This window comes from Notamacropus eugenii, chromosome 6, assembly GCF_028372415.1.
Source record: "Notamacropus eugenii isolate mMacEug1 chromosome 6, mMacEug1.pri_v2, whole genome shotgun sequence".
Lineage (NCBI taxonomy): Eukaryota > Metazoa > Chordata > Mammalia > Diprotodontia > Macropodidae > Notamacropus > Notamacropus eugenii.
In genome coordinates, this window is record NC_092877.1 from 121,930,064 (window position 1) to 121,954,245 (window position 24,182).

The 24,182-nt window shown below is 37.4% G+C and overlaps 1 protein-coding gene across 8 annotated transcripts in view; it reads left to right on the forward strand.

The window, feature by feature from the left end:
• Nucleotides 1-22,981, forward strand: part of LOC140511750 (UDP-glucuronosyltransferase 2A2-like) — a 49,290-nt gene extending 26,309 nt beyond the window's left edge. For 3 of the 8 annotated variants that reach the window (XM_072620930.1, XM_072620933.1, XM_072620932.1), the window contains exons 2-6: nt 7,318-7,466; nt 11,266-11,397; nt 15,717-15,804; nt 17,665-17,884; nt 19,748-22,981. In XM_072620930.1, coding sequence (XP_072477031.1) covers nt 7,318-7,466; nt 11,266-11,397; nt 15,717-15,804; nt 17,665-17,884; nt 19,748-20,027 — 869 coding nt within the window. In that variant the 3' untranslated portion in view covers nt 20,028-22,981. Of the gene's footprint in view, nt 1-3,240; nt 3,777-4,843; nt 6,046-7,317; nt 7,467-11,265; nt 11,398-15,716; nt 15,805-17,664; nt 17,885-19,747 lie in introns of those variants that run through there. The other 5 variants (XM_072620937.1, XM_072620938.1, XM_072620936.1 and 2 more) reach the window with 5 other exon arrangements.
• Nucleotides 22,982-24,182: the final 1,201 nt, after the last annotated feature.

A 24,182-nucleotide genomic window follows, 5' to 3' on the forward strand; every position in this document is an offset into this window, starting at 1 on the left:
ATGTCCTCCTTTGACACTAAAGTTCAGGACATGCATTAACCTCCTGCCAAACCAGCCTCCATTTTCCATCATAACTCTGACTAGGGTTTTGCTTTTTGTTTAAGGACTTGACAAATTTCAATTACATTTTAACTTCTTGGTCAATTCCTTTCTCATATAATGCATTGCACCTTATAGGAGAAGATAGTGAATCTGAAAAGGCAAAACTGTGAGATCTGAGAAGTGAGCGGCAGCTCTTTTGCTGCAGCTGTGTTGTTTTAGCTGTGGGCCCTGTGGGAAGGTCCTGGTGTGGCCGACAGAGTAAAGTCACAGGATTAATATAAAGAAAGACCATCCTGGATGAGCTGACACAGAGGGGCCATGAGGTTACTGTACTGACATCTACAGCTTCCGTTCTTACTGATTCTACCAAAATATCTCTTCTTAACTTTGAAATTTATTCTGTGTAATTCACTAAAGAAGATGTTGTTAATCATTTTGAAAATTGGATTAAGGAATGTGTGTATGAGTTGCTAAGATTTTTACCTTGGGAATATGCTACAAAGATGCAAGATACGTTTTTTGAATTTTCAAAGGTTCCCAAACAGTTTTGTGAGCTTGTTGATTTGAACAAGAAGCTCATGAAGACATTGAAGGAAGCCAGGTATGATTTTGTTGTTTCAGATGCTATTGGTCCTTGTGCTGAGCTCATAGCTGAGGTCCTTGGAATACCTATTATCTCTACTCTTTGTTTCACTACTGGCAATACATATGAAAAATACTGGGAAGGTCTCCCTTCCCCCCTTCCTATGTGCCTGTGGTCTTGACAGAATTGACTCACAAGATGACATTCATGGAGACGGTGAAAAATAGACTTTGCATTTCAGAATTATCACGAGAAAATTTGGAATCAGTTTTATGGTGATGTGTTAGGTAAGCCTGGGGTTCCTTTATGGCTTATATGTCAGGACTATACAACCATTCCACCATTTTTTATGTATCTGAAGGTAAATGGGTTGGTGTTTAACATTATGAGGATCCTTTGTTTACTTATTGCTGATAAGAAATGTAATGGATCTTTAACAATATGATTTAATTAACTATGAAATATAGGTAACTGCCCTATTATTGATATTGTGTGAGCTGAAGTCTGAATCTTTAAAATAGAAAAATACATTCTTAGAAATGGGCTAAACACTATTATTCAGAGGAGGAGAGTATTTTTTTTATTTGTTATTGAGTATTGGATATACTTGGCCTAAGCTGAAGTTACACTGTCCACTCAGGAGGCAGTGCCTTAGATGATTGGTACGGAAGCTGTGACCTTCTCAGTGTTTTACAGACTTGGGCAGTCAAGGAAATCCCAGAATACCCCCTCTAGCAGTACCCCTTCTCTAGAATTTAAAAAGTTCGAGTCACCTAGAACAAAGTGATTAAAGCAGCCTGGAATGTGCTACCTGCATGTACCAGAGAAGAGGCTTGAGCACAGGGCTTTCTATCTTCAAACCTGACTCTCTCCATCCCATCTAACACTGCATACATGATAAATGAGGAAAATTTGGCATTTGTCAGTACTCAAAAACCAGGACAAACAATAAGAAAATGGTTCTACAAGCTACAAGATCTGGTTGTCTTGGCTGTTGTTTAGAGTTCTTTGCAAAAATGCATCCCAACCAGTTGGGAAGTATGAGGGTTGCTGAAGGACATGAAGTTGGCCCTGGGAGAATCCAATGGCTCAGCTTTCTCACCTAGAGGTATAGATCAGGATGGAGAAAGAATAACCATGGAACAGGAAAAAAGAAAATTATTGCTTGGTAGAAGAAGTATAGAATCAGAACTTCATAAACTTTAAAGCAGGACATGTTAGTTGACAACACAGAACATGGTTCTCAAAGTAGAACTTTCTTTTATTTAACCAACATTTAAGCATTTATTGCAGATCTTCAGTTCCAGAATTGCTCCCTAAAATTCACAAACAAAAGGTGTGGAATATTTCCACCAACTACTTGAGGCCATTCTATGTGTGCATGCATTAATAGAATGTCCCTTTCAGACTCCTTGTCATTTTGTACTGCCTACAAAACATGACTCCAGTTCTTTAGGGATTTAGCCCAAAATGGGTGCCTGATGTATTAGCTCCAGTGAAGGGATAGGTGGGCCCAGTAGAAGAAGCAATGTGAGCTAGTGGGAATGTTTCCAACAATGTGAGGAACTACTACAGAGACCACCCTATGAGCGAGGATAGATACCCTTTGGAATCATGGAAATTGTCTGAAAACTCAGGAGACAAAGCCAAATTGCAAATATATCTTCCAGAACATCATTTACAGCTAGAACAGGAGATTATTATTAATGAGATCACTTGGAATGTTGGTAAGAGGCTATTCTCAAATATTAGATACCAGGTCATAGTCCATAAACTCAAGTCTGTGATAATCAAGTGAAGACTGTCAGGCCTAGATCTTAAAGGTCACAAGGTTTGAAGCAGTAGAGAAATTGTTTCCAATAGGACTCCCCCAATGCTATCAGAAATTAGCCTTCACTGGGCCCCAACCCCTGTAACTCAATAACAATTACAGAAGTAAATCTTAATTTTTCAGCAATTTTTCTCTAGCACTGGAAGAAACCAATGCTAGTCAGTTACTCCATCTGGACATTCAAGTACAAAAAAAACCCAAACACCTTCACCATTCGTGCACTTTCATTATGAAATCCCTATCTGGAGAAGAAACCAAAGTAAATGGAGTTATCTTTTAAAATCTGACTAAGTAAAACCATTCCCCAGTCCCTGAGGAAGTTTTGATTGGAGTGGCAACATAGAAGGTCAATGTTCAACTTTGCTTGGACTGAATACTTTTGTGCAATTAGCTAGATATCCTCCTTTGACAATAAAGTCCATGCTACATATTGACCTCTTATCATATCAGCCTCCCTTTTTCCATCAGGAACTATCACTAAAGATGTTTTTTGATTGGGCCTTGATATATTTCTATTACATTTTAACTTCTTTGTCAATTCCTTTCATGATATAACCTACAGCACATGATAGCAGGATGCTAATGATTCCGAAAAAACACAACCATGAGATTTCAGAAGTGGGCTGCAGTTCTTTTGATGCTGAAGCTCTGTTACTTTAGATGTGGGTCCTATGGGAAGGTCCTAGTGTGGCCTACAGAGTATAGTCATTGGATAAATATGAAGACCATCCTGGATGAGCTGGCACAGAGGACCCATGAGGTGACTGTCCTGACATCTACAGCTTCCATTCTGCTACCAAAACATCTCTCCTCAACTGTGAGGTTTATCCTGTGCCATTCACTAAAGAAAAATGTTGTTACTTGTTTTGACAATTGGATCAAGGAATTTAATTATGACTTGGCAAGACTTTTACCTTGGGAGTATGCTAAAAAGATGCAAGACCTGTCTTTCGAATATTCAAAGGTTCTCAAGCAGTTTTGTGAGAGTGTTGTTTTGAACAGGAAGCTTATAAAGACATTGAAGGAAGACAGATATGGTGTTGTTGTTTCAGATGCTATTGGTCCTTGTGCTGAGCTCATAGCTGAGGTCCTTGGAATACGTATTGTCTATACCCTTCGGTTCACTGCTGGCAATACATATGAAAAATACTGTGGAGGACTCCCTTCCCCTGCTTCCTGTGTGCCTGTAGTCTGGACAGAATTGACTGACAAGAAGACATTCATGGAGAGGGTGAAAAATATGCTTTTCTTCCTTTATTATGACTTTTGGTTTTAGCATTTTGATGTGAAGGATTAGGATCGGTTTTACAGTGATGTTAGGTAAGCCTGGGGCTCCTTCATGGCTTACATGTCAGGACTATACAGTCATTCTACCATTTTGTATATGTGTGAAGGTAAATGAGTTGGTATTTAAAGTTATGAGAATCCTTTGTTTACTTATTTCTGATAAGAAATGGAATTGGTCTTTAAAAATATGACTTAGGTAGCTATAGAACATAGGTGCCTTCCTTATAACTGCTATTCTGTGCACTAATGTCTAAATCTTTAAAGCAGAAAAATAGGTGCATAGGAATAATAGCTAAATGCCATTATTTAGGGAGAAGAGTGTTTTTTTTTTTTAATTTGGTATTTGGTATCTCTATACATGTGGTCTAAACTGGAGGTACACTTGCCACTCAAGGCACCAGTGCCTTAACTGATTGGCATGGGCACTTTGACCTTTTTGGATTTTTACAGATTTGGGCAGAACCTGTGATGTGAATGGGGATAGTGGCAGGACGTGTGACTTCCCTGGTTTAGGAAACCCCCTCCAACAATGCCCCTTCTCTGGAACTTAAAGAGTTCGAGTCACCTAGAATGGTGACTTCTAGACTGAAGCAGCCTTGTGTGTGCAGCCTGTATGCGCCAGAGGAGAGATTGGAGCATAGGGCTTGCTAATTTGAGGCTGACTCCATAACATCTGACATTGTCTACATAGTAAACAAGAAAATTTGGCAGCCCTCAAAAACCAGCAAAGAAATGAGAAAAGGAATCCACAAGTTACAAGGTCAGGTTGTCTGGGCTGTTGTTTAGAGTTCTAAGCAAAAGCTTCTTCCCAACCAATTGGAACAGTATGAGGATTGTTGAGGGCTATGAAGCTGGGAGAGATTCCTTACCTGGGAGAAGTCAACGGCTCAGCTTTCTCACCTGAAGGAAGAGATCAAGATTTTGGAGCAAAAATGACCATCAAACAGAAAAAAGAAAATTGCTCTTTAGTAGAAGAAGTGTAGCCTCAGCATATCATAAACGTTGACCCAGGGCGTGTCAGTTGACAGCCAAGAACATGGTTCCCAAAGGTAGAACTTCCTTTTTATTTTTTATTTTATTTATTTTTATTATTTTGCCCTTTAAGCATTTATTGTACATCTTCAATTCTAGAACTGCTTTACTTCCACCTACGATTCACAAACAAAAGGAATGGAATGGTTCCACTAACTACTTAAGGATATTCTGGGTGTACATTAGTACAATGTCCTTTTCAGACTCCTTGTCATTTTGTAATACCTACAAAATATAATTTCAGCTCTTTAGGGATACAGCACAAAAGGGCTGCCTGATGTGTCACCAGGTAAAGGGATGGGCAGATCTAGTGGAACAAGAAATGTGAGCTGGTATGAATATTTCCAACAATGTGAAGCACTATTAGAGAGATCACCCTCACAACTCCGCCTCCCTTTTTCCATCAGTGGATATGACTAAGGATTTTCTTTTTGATAAGGACTTGACAGATCTCAATTACATTTTAACTTCTTTGTCAATATCTTTTTATGATATAACCTATAGCACATGATAGGAGGAAGCTAGCGATTTCAAAAAGGCACAACCATGAGATCTGAGAAGAGGGCTGCAGTTCTTTTGCTGCTACAGCTGTGTTGCTTTAGCTGTGGGTCCTGTGGAAAGGTCTTAGCATGGCCTATGGAGTATAGTCACTGGATAAATATGAAGGTCATTCTGGATGAGCTGGCAGAGAGGGGCCATGAGGTGACGGTCCTGACATCTACAGCTTCCATTCTTGTTGATTCTACCGAGGCATCGCTTCTCAACTTTGAGGTTTATCCTGTGCCATTCACTAAAGAAGATTTTGTTACTTTTTCCGACAAATCGATGGAGGAATACCTGTATGAGCTGCCAAACCTTTTCCCTTGGGAGTATGCTAAAAGGATGCAAGAAATGTTTTTTGAATTTACAAAGGTTCTCAAACAGTTTTGTGAGAGTGTTGTTTTGAACAAGAAGCTCATGAAGACATTGAAGGAAGCTAGATATGATGTTGTTGTTTCAGATGCTTTTAGTCCATGTGGTGAGCTCATAGCTGAGGTCCTTGGAATACCTGTTGTCTATACTCTTCGGTTCATTACTGGCAATACATATGAAAAATACTGTGGAGGACTCCCTTCCCCCCCTTCCTATGTGCCTGTGGTCTTGACAGAATTGACTGATAAGATGACATTCATGGAGAGAGTGAAAAATATGCTTTTCTTCCTTTATTTTGACTTTTGGTTTCAGCATTTTGATGTAAAGGATTGGGATCAGTTTTACAGTGATGTGTTAGGTAAGCCTGGGGTTCCTTCAAGTTTTAATGTCAGGAGTATACAGCCACTCCATCACTTTTTATACATCTGATGATAAATGGGTTGGTGTTTAAAGTTATGAGAATCCTTTGTTTACTTATTCCTGATAAGAAATGGAGTTGGTCTTTAACAATATGACTTAGTTAACTAAGAAACATAGGCAACTGTCCTATAACTACTACGTTACGAGCTAAAGTTTAAATCTTTAAACCAGAAAAGCAAGTTCATAGGAATAGGTGCTAAATTCACTGGGGTAGGGAGTCGTTGAATTTTTTTAAATTTTGATACTGGGCTATTTTATGTATTTAGCCTAAGCTGAAGGAACAGTGACCATAGCATGGTGGTCAATCATTTTGAAAAATATTGTGGATTATGCCCTTCCCCCATACATAGTTATTTCTTGGTGACAAGAATGAAAACTTAAAGATGACATCAAGGAGGGGATGGGAAATACATTAGACTGACAGAACCTGGTGAAACAGAGGGTTGAAAAAGAAAATATTTTGAGATGAATTAGGACAGCTAAGGTGTGGCCAATTAATTGAACATCTTGAATGACATTTGAGAATTCTATGTGATTTGATATGACCCCAGTAGTTTGAGGTAGTTTTTGTAGTGACTGTACATATTGATTTGGCTCTTGGTAATTTTTCTTACTTTTTATGCAATAGTTTTGATTTGCATAATTTTAATGAACAAAAGTGATTATGTATATCACTCTGACAGAAATTGTTTGAATCAGTACTTTGGTTTTTCTTTTTTCAAGTAAAGTCAATAAGCATTTATTAAGGGTCTCTTATATGTCAGGTACTGTCATAAGGTCTAGGGATACAAGGCTAGACAAATACAATCCCAGTATCTCACAGGATAAACAAACAATTGCATATATGCAGGATAGATTGAATATAATCTCAGTTGGAGACACTTGGATTAAGAAGGATGAGAAAGACTTCCTTTGAACAAAATGAGCTCCTAGGAACTCACAGCTCTTCTTAGGAACTCAAGATCCTCCAGTAAGCTTCAACAGGAATTCTTAACCTCATTTGGATAACAATTTTTAAAGTGGTCAGTTTCCTTTATTATCCTATGTATTTTGTTTCATGCATTTAGAAACATTCTTCTGAGAAGGAATCCAAATAACATTTCACCGAACCACCAAAGGTGTTCATGACACATACAAGGTTAAGAATCCCTCTCCTACAGGCTTGAGCCATCCATGACAGAGCTAACTCCTTTTTTTCTTTTTCCCTTAGGAAGGCCCACTACATTATGTGAAACTATGGGAAAAGCTGAAATGTGGCTGATTCGGACTTACTGGGATTTTGAATTTCCTCGTCCATACTTGCCAAATTTTGAGTTTGTTGGAGGACTCCACTGTAAGCCTGCCAAGCCTCTTCCTGAGGTAAATCTGTCTTTTGGTTTTCTAAGTTTTAATCTCCTATAAATATGTCCTGTTTTCTGCGAACAAAGGCAAGGAAGGGCGAGAGATAACATTCATTAAATCCCTACTATGTGTCAGACATATGTGTGAAGTAATATACAAATAATATCTCCTTCTATCCTCACAACTCTAACATTCTAGATGCCAGAATTATTCCTATTATACAGTTTAGGAAACTAATGTGGAGAGAGGTAAAATGACTTCCCCAGGGTCACAATGCTAACAAGTCTCTGAGGTCAAGTTTGAACTCTGGACTTCCTGACTCTGGGACCAGCTCTCTGTCTATGTACCACCAGATGACTCAAGGGCAATGATACTGAACTGGGACTGTGGAGACCCCTGGTCTAGTTCTTCATTTGTCACTACGTCACTGTATACTTTCAGGCATAGATTTCTGATTTTCTTTGTATTGTGTATGCATTACAGTTATGGAGATTTTGAAAATGAAAATTAAATTTCGTTCTCCTCCTTAATAAAGAAGGGAAAGTTTTGGATTCTAGATGTGGTTAATGTGGACAGACATGACTCTTTGATTGTTTTTTTTTTTTCATAACAAGGGAGGATTTAAAGGATTTTGGTGTAGGTAGGAAGTGGAAAATTATATCAGAATTTGGATGTTTTTTAAAAAAGCAATAAAATAAGTGTAACAGTCAAGATTTAACTTAATAAATTAATCAAACCACCCTTCCCCATTTAAACTGTGATGAGGTGTCATGCTCTGATACATTTAAATTTTCCTAAATGAAACTAAATGATAAGATGCTATGCTCTGACACATTTATCAGGTATTCTTTAAGTATGGATAAGACCTAATAATCTCCCTTGGTAAAGTAATAATAACAAAAACAAGTCAGTCTGGGCATTTATATAGCACCTACTATGTGACAAGATCGATGTGAAGGGCTTCACAAATATTATCTCATTTGATTTTCACAATACCTTTGGAAGACAGGTGCCATCACTATCCCCAATTTATAGATGAGGAAACTGAGGCAGACAGGGTTTAAGTGATTGGTCCAAGGTCACACAGCTAGTAAGTCTCAGAATGAGGTGAAATGACCAGAATTCTAAGAGTTCACAAAAAAGAGACAGGACTCTTAGAGTTTGAAGTGGAAAGGACAATGATGACTGACCAAAGAGAGAAGAAAAGTGCTTAGTTTTAATTTTGCTCCTATTTTTTCTTCCAAGAAGAATGATCTGTAAACTTTTTAAAAGCAGAAAACAAATATAAACAATAGAAGGTGAGTTGTGCACAGTAAGTCATGATGAGATAAATGATTTACTCAGGGTAATATGATTAGGAAATATCAAAGGAAGAACTTAAGCTGAAGTCTTAACTCTTTAAATGCCTGTTCATGCTATGTTGATTTTAACATGCCATGCTGAAATGAACATCACTATAACTAGTTTTGAACTCCACCTGTAAGAAATCTATGTATCATGGAGACTCTCCACCATGATCATGAAAATATTCTAGCTCGCTTGACTCTGCTACTCAACCCAGCACCCTATAAACCTGAGCTTTTGTCCTCGCCTGAGGTAGGACTATATGCCCTACATAGAATGCTGATGCATAGAATGTATTCAAAGATAAATTATCTTAAAGGTAGTGCAAACCAGAGAGAGCAAACAGAAAATTAATATCCCAATCCCCAGTGACTTTTAACTCCTGACTACTCTGCATATGTAAGGATTGTACACAGTGAAACTATAAAACAAGATTAATTTTATGGCCACAATTGAACTTCAGTCTTCCTCTTATATAGCAGTTCTTAAATGTTTTAAAATATAGTTTTAAATGAGCAAAAATCTATCTTGTCTCCCTCACTGTAAAAAGAAAAGAAAAACAAATCCCTTGTCACAAATAAGCATAGTTGAGAAAAACAAATCCCTCTCTTTGGCCAGGTTCAAAAAGTATATTTTTCAATTTATACCCAGAATCCGCCATATCTAAGGCAGGAGGTTGGTAGTATGTCTAATCACTTGTTGTCTCGAATCTTGATTGGTCATTGAATTGATCAAAACACCTTGTACTTACATGGTTGTTGTCATAGCATAAACTGCTTTCCTGACTCACTTTATTCTCCATCTGTTCTTAGGCATCTTCCCAATTTCTCTGAAATAACCCTCTTTGTCATGTCTTATATATCAGTAATATTCCATTGTACATATATACGTGTGAATACATACATGTTTACACACACATACTACAATTTTATCAGTCATTCCCCAGTTGATGGGTTCCCCCCTTTAGTTTGCAATTCTTTTCATAAAAGTGCAGTATAACAGGAGTTATTAACCTTTCTTGGTGTTGTGAATCTTTTTGACAGCCTGGTGAAACCAATGGATCTCCTCTAAGAATAATGTTTTTAAATAATTAAATATATAAATACATAAAATAAAATACATAGAGTTGCAAAGAATCCAATTTTATTGAAATTCAGTTATTTCTTGGGTATTGTGGCACATGCCAGTAATCTCTACTACAAGGAAAACTGAAATCTAGTGGGACACCTGACTTCAAGAATTCTTGGTGTCCATAATAAGTCTCATCCCGATGTAGGGGAGTCACCACTCTGCCTAAGGAAAGACAAATTGGTTCAGGTTCGAAACAGGAAATGTCAGTGTTCCTGTGCCCATCAGTAATGTGATTGACCTATTAGCAACCATTTTACTTTTAGCCTGAGCAAGATAGGGAGAACTAGTCTCCCTTTCTCTATATGGAGAGTTATCAAAATATATTTTAAAATACAAGTTCATAGATCTAGGCTAAATCCCCTGCTCTATAGCCCGAGCTTGTTTTTAATTCTGCCATGATGCGTGTACATACATTTGTTTCAAGATCCACTGGAAGTTTTACCTCTCCATGAAGAACTTCCTATTCCCTCTGACCAGAAATAATTTCTCCCTTTTTAGATTTCTGATAGCTCTTTGTTGATTACACTGCTTTGTACGTATATATTTAATTTTTTATCTGTCTTACCTCCCCAGTGAGATTTTAGCCTCCTGAAGAGCAGGGGTCATTGACTCTGAATAGCAGTAGGAGGCATTTACATAGCATTTTACAACTACTATAATTTTATCCTCTGAACACACCTGGGAAGTAGATGCTATTGTTATCCCCATTTTACAGAGTAGGAGACTGAAGCACAGCAGAGGCTAAGTGACTTGCCCAGGGTCACACAGCTAAGAAGTGTCTGAAGCTGGATTTGAATTCAGGACTTCCTGACTCCAGGTCCACTGCACTACCAACTTGCATCTTAGAGAAAGGAAACTGGAGATAGGATTCCTATTCAGGTGCATATTGAACTTTAAGTCCCTTCCAGATCTGTTTCCACGCTTTATAGCTCTAGAACTTCACACAGGGCTTATCATTATAGTTTGTCAATACTTCACAAGAGCTGTACATGCTCCCTTTGGCAAACAGCTTCTCTACACTTAAGTAGGCAGTCTTTGAATTGCTGTGACCATCAATAATTGTCAGTAATTAAAGGCAGCCAACTCTGATAATGAACTTCTACAAACACAGCTAGACAGGTGTTTGAATGACCTCATGAAACCCTTATTTGAAGTCTTTTCAGCAAACTAGCATAGTCTGAGAAAGCAGAGTGTACCCGGAAGGCATCAGAAGAGGTAAATATACAGAGTATGCTTAATACAGACTTGTTACTTCACAAATGTTTGTTAGCTTGATTGGATTGAAGTGATTTTTTTAAGCTGTTTTTCTCCATCTTATATATGATCAATCTTTTCTTTACAGGAAATGGAAAAATTTGTCCAGAGCTCTGGAGAACATGGTATTGTGGTATTTTCTCTTGGGTCAATGGTCAAAAACTTAACTGAGGAAAAGAGTAATCTGATTGCTGCAGCTCTTGCCCAGATTCCACAGAAGGTGAGAAAAAGGAGACAAACCTCTTCCACTACCTTGGTCTATTTAAAATTTAAGAAGAGGGTCTGCTTAGCAAGATTTTCTATTAAAAACGTGAGGGAGGCAATTGGGGTTACGTGACTTGCCCAGGGTCACACAGCTAGTAAGAATCTAAGATTAGATTTGAACTCAGAAGGCCAATGTTCTGTCCATTGTGCCACATAGCTGCCCCAATTTCTTTAGCTTTTAAAGCCTTGCACAATCTATCTCTATCCCACGCACTACAATTCAGCCAAATTGGTCTTTTGTCTACTCTTAACATAAAAGTTTCCTTCTCCTGTTTCTGTTGCTTTGCATTGTCTGTCCTTCAAACCTAGAATGCACAGGTTCCCCGCTCCCTCCTCACCAAGTGCCTTGTCTTCCTTCTAGATACAACTGAAGTACCACTTTCTCTACAATGCAACCCTTTCATCTTAAGGATGAAGGAACATAAAATGAAAGAGACAACAGGACTAGCCCAAGGTTACCTAGGAAATGAGTAATGGAGTGAGAATTTGAACCCAGGTCCTTTGATTCTGATCCCAATATGGTAGAAGGGGAGGGGGTAGCAGGGAAGAAGAAATTAAGATCATGGATGAGGAGGATGGAGAAGTACAGATGAATTGAGAGAGGTTTAAGTGGCAGAAAAGAGGGTGAAGGAGATGCCAGGTAGAGTCAGAAGGGGACCAGGAGAGCACAGAGGCTAATGAGGTACCTCCTTAGTTTGACTATCATTAGAGTTATGGTCAGAAAATTCCTTTAAGTCCCCATCAAAAGTCTATCATTTAAAATCATTCTGGGTACTCTACTTAGCAAAACTGCAAAGAAAATGTGATGCCTTGGAATTTCCTCTTAGCACTCACAATGACCCTAATTTGTATGGGAAACAACTTAGGGAAAGACTTGAGTGATGGTGGTGAGCATTTTTCTTCTTTCCTACTAATACCTGTTGGCAAGCAAGAAAGCATTGTTTCACCGGAAAAAATATCGAATACACTAGTGTACTTTGTCATTATTGTCATGGTTTAAGTGGATTTGGGGTTGTTGTTGATATTCGATTTTTTTTCCTCAATGAGTTTTGGGTATTTCTCCTTCAGTAGTAATAAGCATTTAACTTGTTAGAACTGAGTGAGTTTTACAATTAAAGGACTGTATGAAGTGAAGTGAAACTATTTCTGTTTCCTAACATATCAAAACTCTATATACATTATTACAGATTCTAGTGCATGTGAAAGCATACTGTACAACTCTGTATAGTGAGACAGGGTAACTAGAGAGCTACTTAGAGTGGCTCCTAATACTTGGACTCAGTATAACTTAGGCTGCAGTCTTTTCTCTGATGTATGCTGTTTGATTCTAGGCAAATGGGAAGCACAGTGTCAGAGTTCTAGAGTCAGGCTCTCAGACATTTACTATGTAACCCTGGGCAAATCTCTTCGTCCAGGGAGCATTGCATATAACATCAGAATTTTTTTTAATGTGTTAATTGGTTTTGTTGATTTTTTCCCCCTTTTCTGTTTTCTTAAAAAAATTATTTTTGGTAAGAAATCGCTTTGTGGAAGGCAGAGGAAAAAGATGATAGGGAAAATGTGGGTAACAGAAAAATCATTTTTTAATTTCTAAAAATTCAAAGTTTTAGAATCAATAATCATAACGTTTATTAGTGTTTTAATTTCCAAGTCTTTCTAAGACAACAATGGAATGAAAAATCATTTGGTGTTGAATATTATCCTGCTCTGATCAAGATGGTCCATGTCTTCTTTTCATAATTATTTTATTGATATCCTTTGATTTTATGTCATTTTATTTCCAAATATATTCCTTCTCCTCCCCTTCTCAGTGAACTGTGCCTTGAAACAATGATTAAAGAAGAAAAGTAGCTGAGAAAAAACATTCAATGCACTATATAGCTGTCTCTGCATCTCTATTTCTATCCATCTATTCATTTATGAAAGCATCTTAGACCTTAAAATAGAAACATGACTTTGAGGAAGTAAACTGGATATGTCCTAAAAGAAAAACAACCTTATCTATAGAGTGAACCTGTTGACTGAGTATCCTCATCTGTGAAATGAGGACCCCTCCAGCTCTAACATTCCAGGGATCTATGACTTTTTGGGGTAATGAACAAGACAGGTGAGCATGCATTCTACAACAATCTCAAAGGAGCTATCCTAATATTTTTGGTGTCATAGAATTTCCTCTGCTCAAAATACTACTCCCTATTGACTCTAAGATAAAATTCAACCTCTCCAGATTCAGATTCAATATTTAAAGCTGTTAACAACTTGGGTCCAACTTAATTTCCCAGCATTACTTAATACTGACCATTGGGAATTTCTTATCTTTTAGATTTCCATTGTAATAGAATTCAGGTGAGTGGAGAATTGATGAATAGACTACTTTCCCCAGTGTCAACTACCTTCTACCTGGTCTTTGCTTCTCAGTTCCCTCTTTTCAAACTCAGTCCCTGAAAAGAATATGGTAGGCAGAAATAGTAGGAAGGTGGCAGTGTGGTAGAAAAGAGCCTTGGATTCAAATTCAGATTACCTGGATTTAAATCAAGGTTTACCATTTAGTAAGTGAGTGATCTGAAGAATTGAGACTTCATTTTCTTCCTCTGTAAAATGAGAGGGTTAGACTAGATGATTTCTAAGATTCGTTCCAGATCTAAAATTCCACAGTCTTATGACATAGGTACCCCTTCATTCTACCTGATGTCAGAGGATCAGGCTAAGATGCAAAAAGGCATATGGATGCTTAAAATAAAAAAACATTTTTGTTTCACTAACAATTAGAGCTACCCAAAATTGGAGTGGTTTTGGAGGACGGTAGGTTGAAGAACCAAAGTTCTTCAAGCAAAGATGGGCTGACCATTGTCAGGTAAATTGCAAAGAAGACAAACTAAATTGGATCAAATGTCCACCGAGGTCCCTTCTAAATCTGAGATTCTAGAACTTTGGGATTCCTTTTGATATTGTAAAAAGAACCCTGAAATTGACTGTCAAAATGTAATTCTGAATAAAGTTATCTTATCTTTCTACAGAGAATGAATTTCATTCCAGTATTTCCAACTGCAGTAGGTAGCACAAGTATTATCCTCAGTTCATGAAAGAATAAAATGACTCAGACATGCCCAGTCACACAATTAGTCTGAGCTAGTATTTGACTAGCTCGAGTTCAACATTCTTTCCATTGCACCACATGGTATGGCTCTATTTTTCTTGTTTTCAGATTATCTCTCTTCAATTCATCATCCACACAGCTACCCTAATAATCTTCCTGAAGCACATTTCTGATCATGCTACTCTGCTGCTCAAAATTCTTCACTGGCTCCTTATTGCCTCTAAGATGAAATACCAACTCTTCAGCATGGCATTTAAAGCTATCCATGATTTAGTTCCAATCTACTTTTCTGCCTTCCCACATGCTAAATTCTAAACTAAATTTCTAGCTTTTTCCTGAACCTGGAATTCTGTCTTGCTACTTCAGAACTTTACCCATCTTCTGTGCCTTTTCATTGTTTTCTTTGAGAATCCTTATTTTCTTTCAAGGCTCAGTTCAGGAAATACCTCTCCTGTGAAGCCTTCCCTGATCTCTCATAGTAGTAATATGTTCATTTATCTTCTCTCTCTAATTCCTTGTTTGTTTGTTTTTTCTTTTGTTGCTTATTTAGATATGTATCGCATGCACCAGTAGATTTCTGTAGGCTCCTTGGAACAAGACATTATCTTTTCTTTGCATTCAACAGCACCTAAATGATGTTTTCCACATACATAACATGCTTGCTGAATGGGACATGGTTATCAAAATATTTTCTGAAGAAAGTAATCATAAGTATGCTTTTCTCAAAAAACATTAAAGCAAATCCATTTCCTAGCAATGTTGAATTTTTAAGCTGAGAGCTAGAATGGCCCACAGAATATATTTTTTTGGAAATTTAATATTTGTACTGTCTATTCAAATCCAATTTTGTCAATTCACTTTAGGAAGATGCCTTGAATTCTATGTTGGTTCCCTACCCTGTCTGGGTTATTACAGTTTCCTCCTCTATTAAATGGGAATGGGAATGACAACAGTGACCTTCTTAATAAGATGTTTATGAAAGTTCTTTAAAAAGGATAGTTAGAGAGTAGCATTGGTAGCAAGTGCTTTAAAAGTACTTGTCACCTACTTTCTCTGGGTTCTAATTTTCTTCAGTTATAAAACAAGAAGGTTGGATTAGATTTTCATTAAAGGTCCTTCTTGTTTTAGAGTTTTATGATTCTACACACATTGGAATTTTTTTCATTTTATTTTGAAAGGTTCTATGGCGATACCAAGGAAAGAAGCCAGACACATTAGGTCCAAATACCAGAACCTATGACTGGATTCCTCAGAATGATCTTCTTGGTGAGACTATGGAGTAGAAACAGTGAAATTAATTAAATCTTCTCTTCTTGGTTCTCTTCCATTGTTGGGGGAGGGAGATGTGCATCTGCTCTACAAACCACATTGTCACTAGTGGAACACTTTCCTAAGTGAAGTATTGATGAAAATTCTCCATACCAAGAAATTCAGTGGCTTCTTTTGTGAAATATTACCAATTAATAGGAGACCATGAGAGAAAAGTTAATGTATAGTGGAGAGATTTAGGAGACCTAGGTTCAAATTTGGTCTCTGACACTTATTAATGTTATGTCTCTAGACTAATGACTGACTATTATGAGCCTTAAGTAACTCTATAACTAAGCAATAAAAAAGATCATTATATGTTTTAATGGAACAAATTCTTACACCTAAGAAATCATAGGTCTGATATTGTTTGTAGAATAATTCCAGGACAGTGCATTCACTTAAGGCATTATGAAAAAAAAACCTGAAAGAATTATGTTATATATTCATTCTTGATCAAAGTTATCAGTGACCCACTAAAAAGCCTAAGGCAACTCTAAAACAACTGAAATAATTGATCAGGCTGACTGAAGATTGCAAATTAAATACAAGGAGCTATGAAACTCAGCTAGCCTTTCCCAGGTGTTTCTTCCTCTTACTATCTAAGCGGGGAAAGATTCCTCATAAGGAATCTAGTCTTTCTGAAAGCTGATAACTTAGATGATAATAATTACTGGAATTTACTGAATTATTAAACCATCAGTAGGTGTATTGCTTGTTGCAACCTCTACTACATTAAATGCAGCATGGTACAGTGACAATATGTTGGATTTGGTGTTAAGGGACCTAGGTTCAAAACCTGTCTTCGTATGAACTAGTTAAGTTTTAGGGGGCCACAATCCTCTTCATGTGTAAAATAAGTGAGAGTTGGACTGCATGAGTTCTGAGAATGCTTCTAAGTCTAAATCTGTGATCCTATGAACAGATCAAAATGGTAGAACATTTGGGTGAAGAGTTAAAGGATCTTTCTCATGTTTTTCTAATATGTGATAACTGTAATTAAATATAATTGGTTTCCTTTGTAATCTTCTAATAATTTATGCTTTTAAAAACATTATTCTGATAAGCAGGTCATAGATTTAACTATACCACGAAAGGTATCCATAGCACACACACACACACACACACACACACACACACACAGATTACGAAGCTCTGTAATGAGAGGTTCAATTCCTTCTAGAAAAATTACTCTAAAGATTATGTGTATAGATACTTTCAACATTCTAAGTCATCTCAAATTATGGGGGCAAGGGGAAATAAATTATGAGAGGTTCACAACATAAAGAGAGGAAACAGATCTGGTGGAGTGTCCACCTGGCTACTTACTTGGGTTGGAAATGACAACTAAGAATCAAGTTGATTAAAGTGAGAGAAAGTTCCAAGTTACCTGCTTTTTGTGTTCTTGTTGTATTCAGGGAAATAGAGGGGAGTGGGTTGCCATAAAAATAGTCTATCAAGCAAATGCATGAAAAAGAAGTGCAATTGTTCAGAGACTCTTCAGAAAAAGAGGACTTTCTTCTCCGGTTCTCTCTGTGCACATTTTTTAAACATTTATTAAAGATGCAATGTAAGATTTTTGTGATCCACCTTCCTTTCATTTGCTTACTAATCATAACTGTACCCAGAGATCAACATGCAGACATTACCTCATCTTCTTTTCTAACACATTGAAAGTTCCACATGCTCCCATTTTTATACCAATTTGTTACATTAATATCACTGCCCCAATGACTTACGTAGTCCATTCTTTCTTCTGTCTTCTAAATCCATCATAAGTTAATTAAACTGATCCCTTTCCTTCCCTTTCTATCCTAGGTCACCCCAAAACCAAGGCTTTTATCACTCATGGTGGAACCAATGGAATCTATGAAGCTATCTATCATGGAATTCCCATGATAGGTGTGCCCATGTTTGCTGATCAGCCTGATAACATCGCTCACATGAAGGCTAAGGGAGCAGCTGTTGATGTTGACTTTCATAAAATGACAACTGCAGATATGCTTAATGCTTTGAAGACAGTCATCAACAACCCCTCGTGAGTATCATAATTCACTGCTTCCTTACCACTGATAACCTTACCTACCAGTACTGGGAATTGGTACAGTGAAACAAGCATTTGGTGTCAAGGGACCAGTCTGAATCCTTGTAGAATGCCAGGCCTGGAATCATGAGTACAAGTCTGGCCTCAGACCTTTACTAGCTGTGTGACCTTGGATGAGTAACATCACCCTGTTTGCCTCAGTTTCCTCATCTGCAAAATGCGCTGGAGAAAGAAATGGCAAACCACTCCACTATCTTTGCCAAAAAATCACCAAGTAGGGTCACAAAGAGTGGAACTTGACTGAAATGACTAAGCCTCTGTGTAGCATTAGGACAAATCATTTCACCTCACTTAGGAAGTTGGATTAGATAGTCTCCAAGATTTGTGGAGGACCCTAAATGCGTGATCCCAAAAATCCTGTTAATTAAATGCCACATTTTCAAAGCATTTCTTTTCTTTTCTTATGTTTCTTTTCTTTCTCTCTGTTTCTCTTTTCCTTTTTTGAGACTGTCTCCCTGTCTTACCCAGGGTAGAAGAATAGTGGCCACTCAAGGACCAACCCCATTGCTGATTAGCTGGAAACACTGACATAATTTATTTCTGCCTTTGTCCAGTTCCTTCCTTCTTAAACAGCTTAGTGGCCCCCTGTTCCCAAGGTCTTACATATTGATGCTTACCAGTCCATAAAACCCCTAGCCTGACCTGTTTTCTGGATTAAGTTTTTGATGCATCACAAAGATGCTAAGCACCCTAGACATGCCACTCATCATCTTACTCCTTGGACATTACTGGCTTCCCACTTGCTTACTTAGCAACTATTGTCTCCATAGTTGCTAAATGCTGCCTGTTTTGCTGCCAAAAGGTGGGTAAAACAGGAAAGGAACAAAAGAGGGCACAATTTACCCAAATACTTAATGCAGATTGGCTTGAACCCTTTTGTTGTTCAGAATTCCCAAACTCAAGTGATCCACCACCCTAAGCTTCTCCAGTACCAGGACTTCCTGGTGTGCCCTGCTGTGCCTGGTTTAAAAGAGCTTTATTTTCTGTGAAATAATATGATATCTGTAAAGCAGTTATCATCTTTGGCCACCTATTTCCCTCTACAACATGCTACTGAATCTCTATAAGATGTTTACAGGATATTACACCTAAAAGTCACATAATGAGTGTGTTCAATTGAATTAGTGAAAATATTAGTGCGTCAGAAATTTTTAAAACTACTTTTTGGAACAAATGCTTCCAAATATTATAGCTGCTTAAGTATTTCAGTAAAGCCATGACCTTATCATCCCGTCACAAATGAAACTCACAACATTGACAACTTCTCACCCTTCTATTTGTATCTTCGCATACACATCATCCATACATGATCTACTCAACCCAATGGAAGACTTCTATTATGTCTTTTGCCATTTTGTGGACACTTGTGCAGGGCTAAACCTATTCCTCTGTTTTCTGGTGCTCTTAAAGTTCATAATGATTCCCATATGATTAGAAAGGAGTATTGAACTGTTCTATGCCTGTGATGATTTTTCACATATGATTCACAAAACAGATGCCCTATGGGGGAAAAAAATTCATCGATAAATAACAAGGATCTCATTTTCTGTTTTGCAACATTTGATGAAAGAGAAGAGAAGAATAAATTCTTTCAGTTTCAGACACTAAGTCACATGGTTCATACTTCATCTCCCTTGTTCTTTAATAAAGGATAACTACGTGGCTGGAGTAGGAAGATGCTCAGCATCCTTGAACAACTCCAAATAGCAATATCTGCCATCTGATGACTTTGTAAATATTCTAAGAGGGAAGAAGTGACTTACTCTCTTCTGCTTTGTGTATGTGTTTCCATTTCAGATACAAAGAGAATGCTATGAGATTATCAAGAATTCACCATGACCAACCCGTGAAACCCCTAGACCGAGCTGTCTTCTGGATCGAGTTTGTGATGCGTCACAAAGGTGCTAAGCACCTTAGACCTGCTGCCCATGACCTCACCTGGTACCAGTACCACTCCCTGGATGTGATTGGCTTCCTACTTGCCTGTGTGGCAACTGTTGTCTTCATAGCCATCAAATGTTGCTTGTTTTGCTGTGGGAAGTTGGGTAGAAAAGGAAAGAAACAAAAGAAGGCATAATTTCCTGTGATACCTGAAGCTAAGGATGGGGTATTGAAGAGGTGAGAAAGGAACCTGGAAGATCTCCACCTTAGTATAATGTAGTCTAGCTGCTATGAGATTGAAACAAACTCCTCCTTTTCACAATTCAACAATATTTATATGACTATTATTATGTGTGAAGCATTGCAAATTAGTCCAGAAGGGTATGGAAAGATAAGTAAAAGAGTTCTCCTTAATAAGCTTGTAATCAATGTAGAAAGATAAGACATGTACACAAATAATCAGAGTGTCACTTATAATGTAATAAGAGACACACTCAAAGAAGCACTTTAAGAGATTTTTTGTCCTTCCATTACCTAGTTTGTGATATTAAAGTTTTGTCCAGGTAGACTGGGAAAACTACAATACCAAACTCATTGGAAAATAACATTAAGATGCAGGAAAGAAACACAAAATTCAAATGGAACTTTTCCTCAGTATTCCCCTTGATCTTGGTTGCCTGACTGTTTTCTTTTGATCTTCTATCTGTCCTTTCCACTTTCACAATTGCTATTTCACACCTTAGCATACAATTTCCAAGAGTCATTCAAATACCTTTAACCTTGATCTTTGAGGACAAACTTTACCCAAATGGTTTGTGACCATAGCTTGATGCTCTAGGACTGATTACTCAGATACCCGAGCTCTATTCCACATTTTGACGAGTGACTATGAGACTTCAGGTCTCTGGGATTCAAATAGTCTCCTCATTTGCAAAATGAGAAACAAGCTCTAAAACTGGAAGTGGTCCAAAGACCCAGAATTCAGTGCTGACACTGTGATTCGGTAATATCCAAGACATAATTGTGTCAGGGCTTTGGAGATACAAAGTTGCTCACAATTGAAACTTACTGAAGAGCAAGTTGCAGAACCAGAGTCCTCAAAGTCTACTTAAAATATTTACCTTTTTCTATGACATCAGAGTAAATGATCAAAAGGTCTTAGCTCCATTTTTAGACCCAAAAGTCTGTTCTCTTTACAATATACCACTGAATCTCATCCTTCACCAATGGAAATAGGACCAGAATTTTGTGGTCAACATAGCTTTGGCCTTTATTTGGTTTGAGGATACCCAGAATGCTGCAGACATTTTTCTGGGTGCTTTGCAGCAGCTTTGCAATCGTCAGGAATTTATACCAAGACAGAACATAACAGAACATTGTCCTCCTTTTGACATCAAACATTTCCTTGTAGTGTATGTGTTAGCTTTGAAAACTGAAAATGTCACATGGCCATTTTCTACTAACCAAATTGCTGTTCACATGTGGCCTTAAGAATTCTTCTTACGTGCATCAACCTTTTGGTTCAGCATTCTCCTGTTCAAAGTTCATTGTTATCCTCTTTCCAAAGAAGTAGTGGAATTTTCATTTCATTCAAAGCAGAAAATATGCTTTGGTTCATCTATCTGAAAAGAAGGCATACTCCCACTTAGCCACCTTACAGATATTTTCTGAAAAGTGACCTGGAGACTCCCAATTATAGGTGACTGGAAAATGAGAATAATTCCACCTAATTATAAATTATCTGAGCTTGCATTTCCCTTTACTGATATCTTCTCCCATTCTCTTCTTTTCAGTCCCACCCTCCTGATAGGCATAAGGTCAGGGAACTAATGACACTGAATACCTCAGTGCATTCCCTCAGTCATCCAATGGATTGGACTTATACACCAAACTCAGCAGAATAAAAACACTAAAATTCACTGAAAGAAAGAATTCAGTTAATTAGGATTTCCAAGGCCCTGTATTTCAGGAAAACAATTTAGGAGTAAGTAGTTCTGGGCTTCAATTAAAAAACAGTCTAAAGCTTCTCTATTTCTAAAGAGTATCCATTCAAACCAATTACAAATCAAATGGTCTAAGGTCATAGGATGCTTTTGGAATAATAAGTGGTGATGGTAGTTCCTGTTAGAAAAGGATTGCTAAAAGATTTCTTCCACATTTCATCTTGACTAGTAATATCTAAATTTAGAGCAAAGTAAAATTACTCCTATGTCTTATAAGAAGAAGTACACAGAATGCTTTTCTTTACTCTGGAAGAGAGATTATCTCCAATACACTAATGGGAAAAACGTGACTATCTTGTAGTAATCTGTAAAGGAACACAGGGGGAAAGTTATTGTTCACTAGTAGTATAAAACAAAATAAAAACAAAATAATAATCTTATGAGTTCCCTGCAATTTTATTTTTTAAATTCATTTGTATTGATCACTTCTTAGATCATAATCAAAGTAATGCTTCTGTGGGGAAGCCTTGAATTTTGTTCACTAGAAATTAAGCTTTTATTGTCCTGTCTAAACAAGACTGCTTTGTAAACCCTGCTTCTTAAAAATAATGGGGTTTGCTACAATTCTAGTTTAGTCTTTTGATAGTGTTTGTAGCTAAGTGAAATCTTTTATATTTTCTTCTAGTTTTAATAGTTAAGATGATCATGGTCCAAGCCATTTTATCTCATTGTAGATTTTTAAAGATCATGCAGACCATACCTCACCAAGCATTCTTCTGAGTCTTAAACTTTCTATTTATGGGACAGAGATTTACATAATACTCCTTAATTCATGTATCAGTGTGTTAATTAGGTTGATATAGCATTATATGTTCGGAAGTCTTGGAAGAAAAGTGTATATATATTGCTGCTGGAATATGTATTTCTACCAAGTAAGAGTTTAAGGTCTACACATGATACATTTTCAGAGGACAAGCGCCCTCTACTGACTTGATTAAAGGCTATAAATCCCTACATAACTTTCAAATTCATTTTTCAAAAGCATACTTAGAATCAATATGATTGTGACACTGTTAATATTACTTCTTGACCTTGACTGAAATTAACAGTATATGACTGCAAATCCTTTGTACCTTGATTTTAGGTTAATATGCAAATAAGCATTGTAAATTCCAAAGACTTAATAAAAAAAAAGATTGTTATGGTATGTGCATTTTTTTTAAGAATATTTGTTTTACGTTGGGGAGTGGGGAATCCTAAAATTCATGGGGACAATAACAGTCAATGGCCTGGATTTCTGCCTACTTTGTTAATGGGGTTCTACCTAAAACCAGTAAAAAATAGATTCATTCCAGAAAACATCCTGGTATTGAGCACTTCCACTAAAAGAATGGTTTGACATACGTAGATGTCAAAGGTGTTTGACATAGATCAAATCTGGTCCCTCTATGGCAAGACAATCCTTTTACACTTCCCTAACCCAGCCACTATCCTACTCACCATAGATCTTTCAAATTATTTCATCCTTTCAAAATCCTGCACATTTCCCTCTTCCTCTCCCACAGATGAGAACCTTGACTTACATTTCACTGAAAAAATCGAGGCCAGTAGCTCAACTCCTTTTCTCCCCTCCTCCTCATTTCATATTACTCAAGTGCCTTCCCCCACTATTTCCTCCACCCAGGCTCACAGAAGAGATGGCCCTTCTCAAGGCAAAACCTATCCATTGATCCATTGATACCAATGATCTCTTAACTGACACATCTAATGACTTTTTTCAGTCCTTATCTTTACTGATACCTATGCTCTTATCACCCACTTCTCCTGGATACTCTTTTTTTCTCATTAAAATTAAAACATTTCAGAAACATTGTTCTGGGTAATTTAATCATTTTATTAATAAGGTCAGCACATTAATAAAAGGATGCTTATTTCTAAAGTTAATAAACGGATGCTCATTTTGCTATCTCTCTTAGACCAAAGACAATCATGGTGGAGGAGTCACAGCTTCCTTGAAAGTAGGAGGTGATCCATTATTAAAATCTAATTGGCTAATGTAATTAGAGGCAGACTACATTAACATGAAGGACTGAGTATGTTTGAGTGGGGAAGTATCTCTCTATCATACCACCCATAGCTATCAATTCAAAGAATGTGTGCTCCACCCAATCCTGAGCTGAAAGCAATAGCTTCCCCTGGGCGGGGCCATAAATGAGAAAGTGAATCCAATCTCATAATCAGAAATGTCCTCAAGAACGGAGAAAGTCAGGACTTTGTAGGGGGGAAGGTGGGGCTCTGAATCTCCCCAAGATATTGTTTGTTATCAATCATTTCTCACATTCCACCATTTGATTCTTGAGAGGAGTGGCCTCCTCAATGAATCACTAACTGATATGACGAACACCTTA